General features: G+C 37.0%; 1 protein-coding gene across 10 annotated transcripts in view; it reads right to left on the minus strand.

Moving 5' to 3' along the window:
- The window catches only part of ATE1 (arginyltransferase 1), a 160,257-nt gene that overhangs the window by 110,645 nt on the left and 34,064 nt on the right, over window positions 1-15,548 (minus strand). For all 10 annotated transcript variants that reach the window (XM_020910812.2, XM_020910804.2, XM_020910793.2 and 7 more), the window contains one exon: window positions 650-682. In XM_020910812.2, coding sequence (XP_020766471.2) covers window positions 650-682 — 33 coding nt within the window. The remainder of the gene's footprint in view (window positions 1-649; window positions 683-15,548) is intronic.

Genomic DNA, 15,548 nt, shown 5'->3' on the forward strand with positions numbered 1-15,548 from the left:
CCCCTTTAACACCAGGGCAGTTTATGAAGATAAAGTCAATGTGAGACCGTCATGGGAGGAAGGAGACAAAACAAGACACTAAAATGGACTGATCTGGGCTGCTTTGATGGCTCAGTGGTCAAGACTGTCTGCCAATGCAGGAGACACAGGTTCAATCCCTGATCTGGGCAGATCCCACATGCAGCAGAGCAACTAAGCCCATGAGTCACAGCTATTGAGCCTGGGCTCCAGAGCCTGGGGGTGGCATCTGCTGAGCCCACGTGCCACAGGCACTGACACCTGTGCGACCTCGACCATGCGCTCAGCACCAAGAAAAGCCACTGCAGTGAGAAGCCCGAGCACCGCAATAGAGAGAGCCCGCACAGCACTGAGGACCCCACACAGTCAAAACTAAATAAGTAAGTAAAATAAAAAGCAGGTAAGTGAAATGGACTGACTTCAGTCTACCTGATAAAATGAGGGCAACGATCTGTTGTGAAGGTGAATAGCTCTGGAACTACTGGAAGTCTTATAAAACAAAGTGTGCATTCATCTCATTTATGGTATTGAAGAATATACATCCTGACAAAATGATCACTCCTAAATTATCAAATAAATGCCTCACAAAAGTAACCAATAGCAGTATTAAGGTCAATGAGTAACCTCTTACCTCCAAAGGTGAGCTGCAAAGGAATCTTGTGAACTGCAGAATCACATTCGAATAGAATCAGTTCCATCCAATAAAGGAGCAGCAAAAGAGAACACACAAAAAAGGAAAATTTATTACAAAATTTTTCAAAAAGGGCACATAAAGTGAACCTAAATGTCTATATATAATGCTTCATACACTATATAATTCATTTACAGAGTACAGAAAAGTTCAATCTAGACCATAGCATGAGTTTAAATATTTGTCAAAATCTGTATAAAAACAAACAAAACACAACAAATAAAATATTTATTTTTTAAAGCTTTATGTCACAACCCCTATGCAATAAAACAATACCTACATAATAAAGAAGGAATCAACAATATAAATGCCACAGGCAAAGTCAGGTAAATGCCTAACTTCAGAGAAGAAAAAGATATAAACCAAAAAGGAAAGCAAGAACAGAGAGAAATTAAAAAGTCAAGACCAAGAGAGCAGGTGGGTTAAGCGACAGTGAACTAAAGGGGAAGCTATCTCTCTAGAACCCAGGCTGTTCCGCCCTTCCTCTTTTTTCAACCTCATACACGTATTTTCTCTCTCTCTGACTTATAAATTTCACAAATTATAAATTTATGGCTTATAAATTTCATCTGAAACTAAGTGTTACATGCTGTTTCTCAGCATTTAAATAAAGAAACAAATTTTGGAACTGGGGAGGAGCCTGAAAAAACTGACTAAGCAAATTGCGGGTTAGCTCTGAGATGAGGACTGTCACATATTTTCATACATATTCATAATGGTAATCATGTTTTCTTAGATGTTATTTACAAAATCAACACTCCAAATCCTTTGAGACTTATTGTAATAATAAAAAAGCCAAGTAATATAAACTCTGGATCTTACTAAATGCAGATAAACTACAACACAATGTGATGGCAGGCCAGTTAGCAAGCACTCTTGAACTTCCTCTCCACAACACAGCTAGCTAGTACTCACTGGGAATATAGATATTTTGATTCTCTTTTAGAGATACATATTGAAATATTTCTCAATGAAATTACCTGATGTCTGGGATTCCCTTCAAAAGCATGGGGGGGTTGGAAGGCAAGTTATGGTGGGGAATGTACAGATAAAACAAGAAGCGACATTATATGAAACTAGTGAGGACAGATGAATATATGAGGATTCATTATACAAGTCTCTCTACTTTGTTAATGTTTAAAATTTTCATAATAAAGTTTAAAAAACATACCAGACATTTATTACCTCCAAATCTAAAGCAAATAAATTCCTAAAAGATTACTAGTGTACACCACAGCCACATAATTAACTAGTAAGCATCATCTAGGCCTTAGATGATAGGGTATAATAAAATGTAGGCACTATTAAGATCTTTCTCTTAGTTTAAATAATACTAATATGCAATTCAATTATGTTAACTGCTAAAAGAGAACTTTCTGAAAGTGCAAGATAAACCAAAAGTTTTTAATTTCATAATGCTGATATGAAGCACATAATTCTAATGAAATCTAAATTGCAACCTTTATAGTCTTGGATTCTTTTTACATTAGCCCAGCATAAAATAATCTCCAGCCTTCCTCCCAAGAGTAAAAAGTGATAGTTGAAAGACTACCCAGTTTTCAAAGTAGAGAAAAATGAGGCATGGTGCGTTTTTATATTAAAGTTGAGAAAGCTGCTATTGTAGGGTTTCCATGCTTTTCTCTAGTATGTGCATGTTAACTGTATTATACATACTAAGTTAGGATTTAGAAGTATTTCTGGTTCAGTTGTAATTAATGAATTAATTATGATGGAAGTGTAAAATAAAATTTGTACTTTATGGGAAGACAAGAAAAATTTAAACATAAAAAGCAGTGCCATGCCCTTTGGCCTCCTCTCTCCCCTCTAATACACACTGTTTATCTGCATCATCCATCCATCATACCTCCACCATGAGCAGAAATACCTGCTCAACCATGAAGAGTAACATCCTCCCAGCACCATCAAGACAACTGCTTCAAAGATAACATTCCTTCTTGATCCTGTAAGGGGTCACACAACCCATCATTTTGTACCTGCAGATCTGGATTGTGTATCATTTAATGCACAAGCTCCTCTGTCATAAAAGTTCTATAGCTGTGTTTTGACTTCTAACAGGCAGAATAGTTCTTGGAGCTTTCTGAATGGCTTCCAGGTTATAATCCTCATTTTAGCTTGAATAAAAGGTTCTAATTCTTTCTTAGATCAACCGGACTGATTAATTTTTTGTCTGACAGAAGTCGCTTTAAATAATGAAAGAATAGTATATACTCTCCAAGAAAACTATTGTCTCCTTGAAACTCAAATAATTTACATCTTTGTCGTGTATATATATGACATTCCTGTCAGTTTTTTTTTTCAATACAGACCTAAAAATTATTTTCCTGTTTGATGCTGCCAAAACACGAAATATATAAATTTCTCAATCAGCAAGGCTGTATAAACAGAATAACAAATCACAAGGCACACATTCACCATCCTAATCATAGGACATGAGAAAGGATGAAAATGCTTCACCTACTTTAGTGCACCAGAAAAACCCACTGCTATTTTCCCTCCAGTTAATTACTAATATTTAGTAAATTCATTCATAATGAATGACACATAATATATTCAGTAGAAAAGAAGGTAATACTTTGAAAAACAACAGTCATAAAAAGGCAGATATAATTTGTAAAGTACATTTTGTATATACACTAAAATTGATAACAAAAATAGACACCTTTTTAACAAATAGCATGAAGTTAAATCAGTATCAAAAATGGTTCAATTCTGCTGTGAATGTAAACTTCTCTAAAAAACAGAGCCAGTTATAATGTAAGGGGAGCAGAATTTGCCACCCCAAAATGTGTCTGTTTGGAATATTATTTAAGCTGGTTATTTTTAAGATATAGCAGACTGGGGAAAACTCTGAAAACCAAGTAGGAGTTGCCTCTTTGCAAGAAAATATTTATTATACATTGGTAATGGAAATCTCCATTTGTAAGGGTATCTCCCTTGCTATACCTGAAAGAGGAAGAAATTGTAGCCACCCTACCAAATACATAGAAATGAAAATAGCAAATTAGGTGACAGAGGAATATGTTTCAAACAAAGGAATAAGATAAAACCCTAGAAGAAGAGCGAAGTGAAGTGGAGATATGCCATCTATCTGACAAAGAGGTCAAGGTAATGATCATAAAGATGCTCAAAGAACTTGGGACAGAACGCATGAACAGGGTGAGAAGTCAGATGTTTTTAACAAAGAGAAGATGTCAAATACAAAAAAGAACCAAACAGAGATGAAGAATACAACAACTAAAATAAACAATAACACTACCAGGTATCAACAGTAGATTAGATGACAGAGAGGAAGAGATCAGCAAGCTGGAAGATAAACAGTGGAAATCACTGAAGCTAAACAGAAAAAGAGAGTAAGGACTTCCCTGGTGGTCCAGAGGTTAAGAATCTGTCTGCCAATGCAGGGGACACAGGTTCACCATCCCTGCTCCAGGAAGACCCCACATGCCGTGGACCAACTAAGCCCATGCGCCTCAACTACTGAGTCCACATTACAGAGTGCGAGGCGCAACTACTGAGCCTGGGAAACTAGAGAAAGCCCGCACACAGCAACAAAGACCCAGTGCAGTCAAAAATTAATAAACAAATAAAGTTTCGAAAAAAGAAATGAGGACAGCTTCAGAGACCTCATGCAGCATTACAGGTACTAACATTCTCATGTGCAGGGGTCCCAGAAGGAGGAGAGAGAGACAAAGGGTAGAGAACACACACCTACATACTATCAACAGCTGAAAACTCCCTAACCTGTGAGAGGAATCAGACATCTCAGTCCAAGAAGCACAGACAGCCCAAACAGGATCAACGGAGAGAAGGCCACACAAAAAATACACCATACTTAAAATGGCAAAAATTAAAGGCTCAACAAAGGAGGCAAGGATACACAGTGGGGGAAAGACAGTCTCTTCAATACATGGTGCTGGGAAAACTGGACAGCTACATGGAAAAGAGTCAAAGTGGACTACTCTCTTATCAAGCACAAAAACAAATTTTACATGCATTAAAGATTTAAATTCATTTATTTTTAAAACTATTTTCTTGAAGTATAGTTGATTTACACTGCTGTATTAATTTCTGTACAGCAGACTGACTCAGTCAGACATACACATAAATTCTTCTTCATACTCTTTTCTGTGATGGTTTATCACAGGATACTGAACGCCGCTCTCTGTGAGACACAGGAGGACCCTGCTGTTTGTCCATTCATATATAACAGTTTGCATCTGCTAATTCCAAACTCCCAATCTTCCCCCCCCCCCCACCCTTCTTCCTCCTTGGCAACCACAAGCCTCTTCTCCATGTAAAAATTTCAATTTAAATAAGATCTGAAGCCATAAAATTCTGGAAGAAAACACAAGCAGTAACTCTTTGACATCAGTCTTAGTAATATTTTGGGGGGATGCCTCCTCAGGCAAGGGACATAAAAGCAAAAATAAACAAGACTACTTCACACTAAAAAACCTTTGTGCACAGAGAAGGAAATTATCAACAAAAAGAAAAGGTTATCTACTGGATAGGAGAAGATATTTGCAAACGATGTATCTGATACAGAGTTACTATCCAAAATATACAACTCAACATCAAGAAAACAAACTCCCCGATTAAGAAGAAATGGGCAGAGGAACTGACTAGACATTTTCCAAAGATATACAGATGGCCAACAGGCACATGAAAAGATGCTCAACATTACTTATCATCAGGGAAATGCAAATCAAAACCACAATGAGGTAGCAACCTCACACCTGTTAAAATGGTTATTACCAAAAAGACAACAAACAACAAGTACTGGCAAGAATGTGGGGAATAAGGGAACCCAGGTGCACTGCTGGTAGGAATGTAAACTGGCACAGCCACTATGGAAAACAGTATAGAGATTCCTCAAACAATTAAAAATAGATGTACCATGTGATCAAACAATTCCATTCCTATGTATTTATCCAAAGAATATGAAAGCACTAATTCAAAAAGATATATGCAACCACATGCTCACAGCAGCATTATTTATAATAGCTAAGAAACAGAAGCAACCTAAATGTCCATTAACAGACGGATATGGTGATATGGTACATGCACACACACACACACACACACACACACACACACACACAAACACGGAACTTTCTTTTTTGGCTCCACCATACAGCATCTGGGATATCTTAATTCTCTGACCAGGGATCAAACCTGCACCCCCTACAGTGGAAGCATGGAGTCTTAACTACTGAACCACCAGGGAAGTCCTCACACAATGGAATATCACTCAGCCATAAAAAATGGAATCTTCTGATCTCTTTCAATCGTTTCATCTAAGATTCTACAAGCCATGTGGCCTTAAACAATTATTTAATTAAAATGAAATCCTGCCATTTGCAACAAATGGATAGACCTAGAAGATATTATGAAAGAAAGAAATCAGAAAATGAAAGAAATCAGAGAAAGAAAAATACAGTAGGATTTCACTCATATTTGGAACCTAAAAAACAAAACAAATGAATAAACAACAAAAGTTATAGACACAGAGAACAAAGAGGTGGTTGCCAGAGGGGAAGAGGGTGAGCGGGGAGAGAAGTAGCTGAGGGAAATTAAGAGCTACAAACTTCCAGTTGCAAACAAATGAGTCACAGGTATAAGGTGTACAGTGTGTAGAAAACAGTCAGTAACAGTGCAACACTTTTGTACAGTGACAGGTCATAATGAGAATTATCACGGTGATCATTCTGAAATGCACAGAAATACCAAATCACATGTTGTGTAACAGGAACTAACATAGCCTTGTGAAAGAGTTACACTTCAAAAACAAAAACTCATAGAAGAAGAAATCAGATTTCTGGTTACCAGAGACAGCAGTAGGGGGAAGGAAAACCGGATAAAGGCAGTCAAAAATACAAACTTTCAGTTATAAGATAATTAAGTACTAGAATTGTATGTACAACATGACAAAATTAACACTGCTCTATGCTATATATGAAAGTTTTTAACAGTAAATCCTAAGAGTTCTCATTGCAACAAAAAAAATTTTTTTTATTTCTTTAATTTTGTATCTTAATGAGATGATGGATGTTTACTAAACTTATTAAGACCATCAGTTCATGGTGTCAGTTAAATCATTACACTATACATCTTAAACTTATACAGCTCTATATGTCAATTATTTTTATTTTTCAACAAAACTGGAAAAAAAAATAAAAAGAGGAAAGGGATACATACAGATCAACACTATCGCTACAAAGTCACTCACTAACCTTGCTTCTCTTGCAGCATTCTGACTCACCACTCCTAGTACCATAATTCTATTAATCAGCAGCAGCCTATCTCATAACACCTCATTCCTTTCAGAGAAGCACTTAATGCTTACCAAAATTTTCTAAACAGTTTTCCAAGCACACAAAACTGCAGTTAAACCTCCTGTCACTTATAATTAGTAAATTCTTTCTTTTTTCAAGACTTGTTATTAGCAATGTCAGTTTTAGGGGGCAGAGAGGAGTAGGGGAATAAAAAGAAGAATATACACTACTAATTTTGCCAGAATAGCCCAGGAAAACTATTAATATAATCAACTATTTATCTTTATAATGTTAAATATTCAACATATAAGTAATTTAAGCTAATATCTTCCTGAAATGCCTTTTTCTGCGTAATAAGGATCATGTTAAGTTCCTATATAAAAAAGCACCAAACAACATTTTTTATAAGGTAAGCCACAGCTTTTCCCCTAAACCAAAGAATATCAGTGAGGTGTACCTATTTGTCAAAGTGGAATTCAAAGTCTTAAGACTGCTCCCATGAATTATCCAGAATTTTCTTGCATTAACAAAATACTTGCACAGCTCCTGTTTCTTAGCCTGTCACCCTGGTACATGGTATGCTGTGCTGTGCTCAGTCACATCTAATGCTTAAAAAAGAAATCTGACTATATTAGGCTATGATCTAGTAAGATATTTCTTTAAAATTTTATAACAAGCAAGCTAGATCATACAAAATGTAAACTATTAAGTTTTTCTATCAGGAATATGGAAGCTTTAATTAAGAGTCAATTGTAATAAGCTAAACTCTCTCCCCACACCATTTAAGAAGCCATCAAAGGAACGAAAATTAAACCTGTACATAATAGGAAGTCAAAACTAAGGTTTGAGAACTAAGACCCTGTTTATCCTAATTGTAGTGGGGAGTAAAAAGCAGATTTAGGTAATTCTGCAAATTCACCTTTACAGCGATTCCCTTTTCCATTTGTGAGCAATGCAGCTGAAAGACATGACCACCTGTACTGCCTTTTCTGGTTAGACCTAGAACCTTGGATAGGACACGAAGCTTCAGTAAATCTTAAAAGATGACAATGAAAGCCTTATTTACAGTCTAACATATTTACTATGTCTTCTGAGCCATTACATTTTTTTTTTTTCTGACAGAAAGAACAGTGATCTAAGAATTAGTCTGGAATCTTACTAGCTCTAGCTACTTGAGTACTTAAATTATCTGTCTTAGTTTTCTATCCACAAAACTATTTCAGCCTAATCACCTTCACCGATGGTGTCCTCTGGCATGCCAAGTTCCCAAGACACTCTAAAAAATGACTGCGTGGCCAAATAAGTTTGGGAAATGCTGCATACTATTGCTGTCTCACCTCCCGTTCTTCACTTTACAGAAAGTACAAGATATACAGACAAATTGCAGGGCCTGAGAATCCCTGCAAACAAAAAACTATACTGTATCCCAACACAGCTGGAAAAACAAAAAACCCTTCAGCTTCATTTAATCTAGTGCTTTGCAAAATTACATAACCAGAGTTCTGTTTGTTGGTTGGTTTTTAATTTCATGTAACATTTATTACCATTTCACAGAACCAATATTCCACAAAACTTATTCTAAGAAACACTGGTCACTGCCAGTTCTGAACCATTTTTCACCATCTATACTTAGTAGAAATGCTTATTGAAAATATTCAGCATGGCTGTTTAGTGTCTGAAAAATCTAATATAAACTATCAATGAATCAATGGCTCTTCCCCCCACTTTAATTAAGAGTCATGGTCCCCAGCCAATAATATCTCTTCAGGGGATCCTTGTAAGATTTAGCACTTTGGAATGGTGAAGGGACTAATGCTCAAGTCCACACTATGAAAAGAACTGTAATAAATGACTCTTAAAAGATTAATACCTGCCCAGAATCACAAAAGTCTATTAACACTAACACACAGAGTGAGCTATAAATGTTTTGCTCATAGTGTTGATTCCAGTTTGCTAATGCACATCCTACTTAGTGAGCTACTTCAGTGCGTATTCTCTTACTACTTGCAACTTTTCCCCCAACGTCTAAGAGCAACAGGGATCTGAGCTATAATTAAGTCACTCACTAACACCTACCTCATGTGTTCGCTCTAATAATTGAATATTTTATAAATAGTGGCTCTGTATCCATTAACACAAATAGTGTACATCTGAACTTATTTACTACCTCCAACTTTGGTGTTTGTTCCTAAAATTAAAAGGTTACGTTTGAAACATGAGTCTATAAATCTAGGGAAGAAAGTCATAACTCTATAGCTTAAAGAGGTGCACTCAAACAGAATGGAATCTAAAAGAATTCTGTTGCTTTCCAACACTACCAGCAGTGAAAAAAATCACCGCAGAGTTCACATCAAAATGCAAAGAAAAAGAGTTCTTGGTAAAGTCACCAAAAGGAATACCCACTAGAGAAAGACACAAGTGCTGGTGACATCATGTGCTGAGCTGTTCACTTCTCTAATGAGAGAATCATTCTACCACAGGACCCTATCACCTGCTTGTTTATAACATTAAGTTAAGAACCAGCACAAAATATTAAACAACTCTCAAAAGAAGTGTGGAAATAAGTTGAGAAGTGTGTTTAAGAGAAAAGGTATCTTAGCATTTCTTTAAAGTCAATGTTGGGACCAAATTTTTATGTAGTAAGAGAAACTTTTAAATCTGTTGCTTTCTTAATCTATAAATTAAATGTACAAAAATGCAACAAAATGGGAAAGCTTTAAAATTGCATTCTTCTAAAATACTTCCCTAGGTATTGAATACAGGTTTCCAGATTGGGAAAAGATAATTAGAATATACATGTACAGGCAGCCCTCCACACTCTCCCATCCACAGACTCAATCAACCACGGATGGAAAAAAAAAAAAAAACATATATATATATATATATATATATATATATGTATTTTTTTTTAATTTCAGAAAGGTCCAAAAAGAGCACATATGTAAAAATTCAATAAGCTGTACATCTAAGATTTGTGCACCTCACTACATATAAACTTAAAAATTAACTTTAGGGTTTCCCTGGTGGTCCAATGGTTAAGAATCTGCCTTGCAATGCAGGGGACAGTGGTTTGATTTCCAGTCCAGGAAGATCCCACATGCTGCAGGGCAACCAAGGCCACGCACCACAGCTACAGAGGCTGTGCTCTGGAGCCCACAAGCCACAGTTACTGAATCCCACACGCCCCAGAGCTTGTGCGCCACAGTAAGAGAAGCCACCGCAATGAAAAGCCTGCTCACCGCAGATAGAGAGCAGACCCCACTCACCACAACTAGCGAAAGCCCGCGACCAGCAACCAAGACCCAGTGCAGCCAAATAAACAAATAAATACTTTTAAAACTATTTTTTAAAAAAGGAAATAGGAAGTATTCAATTTCTCCTGGGGAATGTTTGTAAAAATCATTGAAATCACAGAATTTTACAGTTAAGAGGAATCTTGGCAGTTATCTAATCTGACTCCTTTAGTTTATGCCTAGATAACTGTGGTCCAGAAATGTTCCATTATTTTACAGTCAGCAACAAAACTAGAGTTAGAACCTAGATGCTTTTTCCAATCCATGATTCCCTTTGTCATACCCATGACTAAACAGCCCTATCCATCAGAACTGGTGAAGGAAGCAACAAAGCCCAGGGATACCAAGTCTCAGTGCTATAAAACACTAAAATGTGGTGCTATATAGGTGTTCAGGTAAGAGGTCTACAACCAAACATAAACACCTTTATGATAATGAATATCAGTCAATGAAGAGCAAAAATGGGAGATTAGAAAAACAAAACCTTCACAAGCGACACAGACAAGACGGGAGACGCCCTACTCCGTTTTCCAGCCTCAGCAGTACCCCTGCTGTTCTGTGAACACATCGGGCCTGGGATGTACCACCCAGAGATACACACCGGTGCACGTTCTTCATCCAGGGGTCTGCCAAGGAGCCCCTCTCCTCAGAGCCTCTCCTGACATCCTCATATAATTATCACCGCCACCATTCCCTGTCTCTCATCTCTTCTTCACTTTTCTTGTTAGCGCACATTATCCTGACAGCATAGTTACTGGTTTATTCATCCTCCTCCCTATCACATAATCTCCCAACAGAAAGAGCGTTTCTCTCCTATTCCCTGTGCTACATCCCCAGAGCCTAAAATGATACCTGGCACATAGTAGGGACTCAGCAAATATTTGTGGCTTAACTGCCTAGATGCATTCATTCATTTGTAAATTGGATTAATCAATTCATAAACAAGTAAATGAATTTTCAACTCTTTTTGCCTATTATGTCTTTATGGTCACTGACTCCTTTGCAAAACTGGGTCATCTGCCCAGGGTGACGTGCCACAGAGATGCAGTCATCGGTAACCTAAAGCTGATATCAAGTGAAGAAACACCTGTGTCCTTTTCATCAGATCTCCCCAGGACCACCTATGTCCTCAATACACTCCTTTAATTTCCTGCAGAGAAACTTTCAATATTATTTCTGACGAGCAACTATTCAACAGATTACTGAGGACAAAACTAGGTATCACTTAAATGGCACTGAGTTGATAAAAGAATTCAAAATGACCTTGAAAAATGGGTATCTTCCAAAAATCTGAATGACATGAATTAGGGATAGCAGAAAATATCACAAAAACCAGAAATAAAAATTAGTAAGAAAGCACAGACAAAATAAAATTTACTTTAAAAGCTCTCTGGCCACAGCACTAAGAAACTGAATATATTATCAGCAACTGAATTATTATTTAAAATACTTAACTATATTAACAAACATACTAATAATGGTTATAGGCACTACTTTACATATGTATCAAACCAACCAATTCCAAGCAAGATCAAATATCTCCACATCATACCAGGTACATATACTGGGCTGACCAAAAAATTCATTTGGGTTTTTCCATAAGATGCTATGGAAAAACCTGAATGAACTTTTGGGGCAACCCATTTCCAATACTCTCTAAATATTATTGCTATTTTAACATTTTAAACATTAATGCAAACTTCTGAAAAGAAGTCTTTAAAATACTGGTTAGCCAAAATGTAGAGAGGACCATGTCTTACTCATCTATACATCCCCAGGACCTACCATGGTGATTGGAACATGCTGGGAATCACACATTTATACGACTGGTTGAACAGAACAATCACACTCCACAGCCCAGGAGAAAGAAACACAGAGCCACTGTAAGTGAAATTTTGAGCTATTTCTAGAATGACTGTCATGGAAAAGCCAGTGTGTATGTTACTTTACAGACAATATTTATAGACCTAGACATATTGTGGACTTTAAAAATCACATATATAATGTATATACTTTTATAATTAACTACTGACTGGAAGGAAATCAACTGCTTTTTAATCATGCAAGCAGTTAGCTAAGTTATTTGGAATATCAAATGAATTTCCACAGCAAAAACACAAACTTCCCTTGTTTAGGCCAGCCAGTCCTCAATAGGTGGCATTGTTCACTTGTCAAGTCATTACCAGGAGGTCGTAAAACTAGAGGTTCCTCAGACTTAATGGAAGAAGCAGACCTGAAATACAAACACTACAAACAGCAATGGTGCTCCCAACAAGATGATCCCTTTCACGTGAACTCTGCACGCACTAAAACGTACTTAACTTTCTCAACACTTTCCCTCAGCTTTTATTTCGTACAGAAGGACAACTGTCAAGAGCTTTGACATCATGTGAATTTTCCTTTGGTTTCACATCACAGGTTTCAAGAACACATTTTCTTCCTTGTAGTTTTCCATTTGGCAACAGAGAGCTCTCTCTCCAGCTGTTTCTGAAAAATGGTCAGCTCAGCTGCCTATTCATTCAGTGAATGTCCCACTGGGCATCTACTCCATTCCTGGCACTCTGCACCGTGCACTTCTTTTGACTTTGGCAGACAATCCTTATAAGTCAGTGTATAAACACAAATTATATCATAGATTATGGTACTCTAATAAAATATAGCTTATTTTTCAAAAGGAGGGATCTATTCGCAGAATAAGCAAGAAACTCCACCACCAGAGGCAAGGCACAGAAACATCCACAGTTCCTTTATTTCCGGTTCTAAGTAAAGCAATTAAGAAATATACATATGAATCTTCACCAAATGATATATTTTAGAAGTTTCAGGCGGTATAATAGGATTTTAAAGAGTAAAATTACACGTTGATGAACCAAACTGAATGGTTTTGAGTATTACTACTTTTTTCCTTTGAAAGAACTAATTTAATATTAAAATTTAAAACATATGAGATCTTTTAATTCAGACAAATGTAACAATTAAAATGGAAGAACAAAATGAGGAAAACTATAATTTGCAAATGCTGGCTGGATGAACCAGAAGTATCACTTGTTTGCTCTTGACCTCAGTGGCTCTGATGCTTCCAAATGGTTTATCATCATCCACATCCCAGCAACTGGTTTAGCTGATGATAATTTAGCCAAGCACCTTTAACTTGACTTGGTTCTCACAATGAGCCCCATGTGCTGTTCTCCCCATGCTCACAAATGAGGAACCTGAAGAGTAGAAAGCAGAGGAAGCAGAAACCTGCTCCAAGCTACACAGGTAGTAAGTGGGGAAGATGAGACTTAAGGCAAGTATCTGATCTGAGTCCACAATGTTACCTGTGATGCTATTCAGACTACCTGTCATCAATATTCTTATCCAAAATGTCCAGAATGGTAAACACACCAAGGCTATCTACTAGTACTGGTATCATCTTCACACTATTCAAGCCAGATCATTTATCACAGGGCACATCTCTCCTCCTGCAGGTGGTTAATCAAGAATCAGCGTCCACTCAGTGCCACACATTAAATTTGACACCAAACATCCTGCTCACAGTCTCATTCCTCAGCTTCCAGAAGACAGTATAAGTAGCTACATATTAACTATAAACTATTACATTAAAGAATACCTCAACTAGAGATCAATTAGCAAACTACTCTAGAATTTCAGACATTCAAACTCCAGAAGAAAGCAATAAAGGTTACAATGAGGACTCAAAAAGGAATGTCCCAGTGCTTCTGTCCCCAACATGCAGAAGAAACCCTCCAGCTCCCTTCCCCATTTTCCCCTTGACTGCTAACTGTACTAACAATTAACTTGGTGATCCAGTTTCCAAGCCAGTAACTAAACCATCCACTCTTCTGTTACACCTGTTCTGCCTTCCTTTACAGTTACCCGCTGCTGACCTGTGTAATTTGCTCATTTAGTACAGCTCCTCTCAAATGACTACCTCTGGCCACTCCCTCCCACCCTAGGATGTGAGCGCCACAAGAGCAAGGGATCACTGATCTGACTTACTCACTCATTTGCTGACCAGAGCAAATGCCTCTCAGACACCACAAGGCACACAGTATGTGCTCAATAAATATTTTTACAAACACATCAAGAAACCACAAATTAGGAAGGGCAAGAATACCAAACTAGACAAACACCGCAAAAACCAAGCGCAAAAAGAGAAGGGAAACAGGATGAAAATAGAGTAACTTTAGGGAAAAAAGCAGTAGTGTGAGGGTATGTGGTACATAGAAATGCTGTGATGGCAGAACACGCCTGAGGATATGAGTGCCACTATCACGACAAGTCTTATTCAGTGTTCTGGGACAGAAGGCAAGAAAGAACACGATACATTTGGAAAAGACTCATTTCTTTTTTTTCTTGGAAAAGACTCATTTCAAATGATCAGAACACATAAAATCTCAACAATGAAAATGTTTCAATTGTCTGGAAATTTTGCTTTATGTTGAACAGTTCATTCACTGGTGTCAGTTATTTGAGGTTAATTATTTTGGCCCACTTTTATGCCTTAACATGGCAACACCATGGTCTAGTGCAAAAAGCACTTAAATTTGGAGACAATGCTCTGCCACTCACCACCTGTGTTACCCTGGACAAATTAATTCTCTAAGTAAAGGAGTGAATCCATATCCTATCCATACCCTCTATACAATCATGAAGGTCCTTCCATGTTTTATGAAGCTATGATTTTATGACCTGAGACAAGTTTTGGAAATTCTTGACCTAAAGAAAGAACTTTTAGAAAAAAATGTTCCCACTGCTGGTTTAACTCTAACCTTAGCATCTTCCTCAGAATTAACAGTATGACATGGGAATAAAACCATGGCCTCTGCTCAAAGTAAATTATTTTAAAACTTTGATAATTTAACTATTATTAATAAAAAAGCACACCTCAAGAGAAACTACGACACAAAACTGTCCTGACTTAGGGGCTGCTCACAGAACATGGCTTTTTTGACTGAATTGTACAAATGTTGCCCTCTACTTCATGCCTTCTACTTTACTCAAAAAGTAGCCTGAAAAAATATCTTATGATTTCAAAATGCTCACCCTTTGCCATCACTCAAATTCTATTGATTATGACAGTTAGGTATTTATAAAATAGTATATACCTATCCTATACAAAATTGTCTGGTTTCTCTGCATAACTGAAGGAAAATGTCAGTATGATACAGTGAATAATTTTCTAAACATAAGATGTTATTATTTTCATATACATAGAGTAAGGCTATTAAGAAGGGAAAACAAATC

This window comes from Odocoileus virginianus, chromosome 7 (assembly GCF_023699985.2).
Source record: "Odocoileus virginianus isolate 20LAN1187 ecotype Illinois chromosome 7, Ovbor_1.2, whole genome shotgun sequence".
Taxonomy (NCBI): domain Eukaryota; kingdom Metazoa; phylum Chordata; class Mammalia; order Artiodactyla; family Cervidae; genus Odocoileus; species Odocoileus virginianus.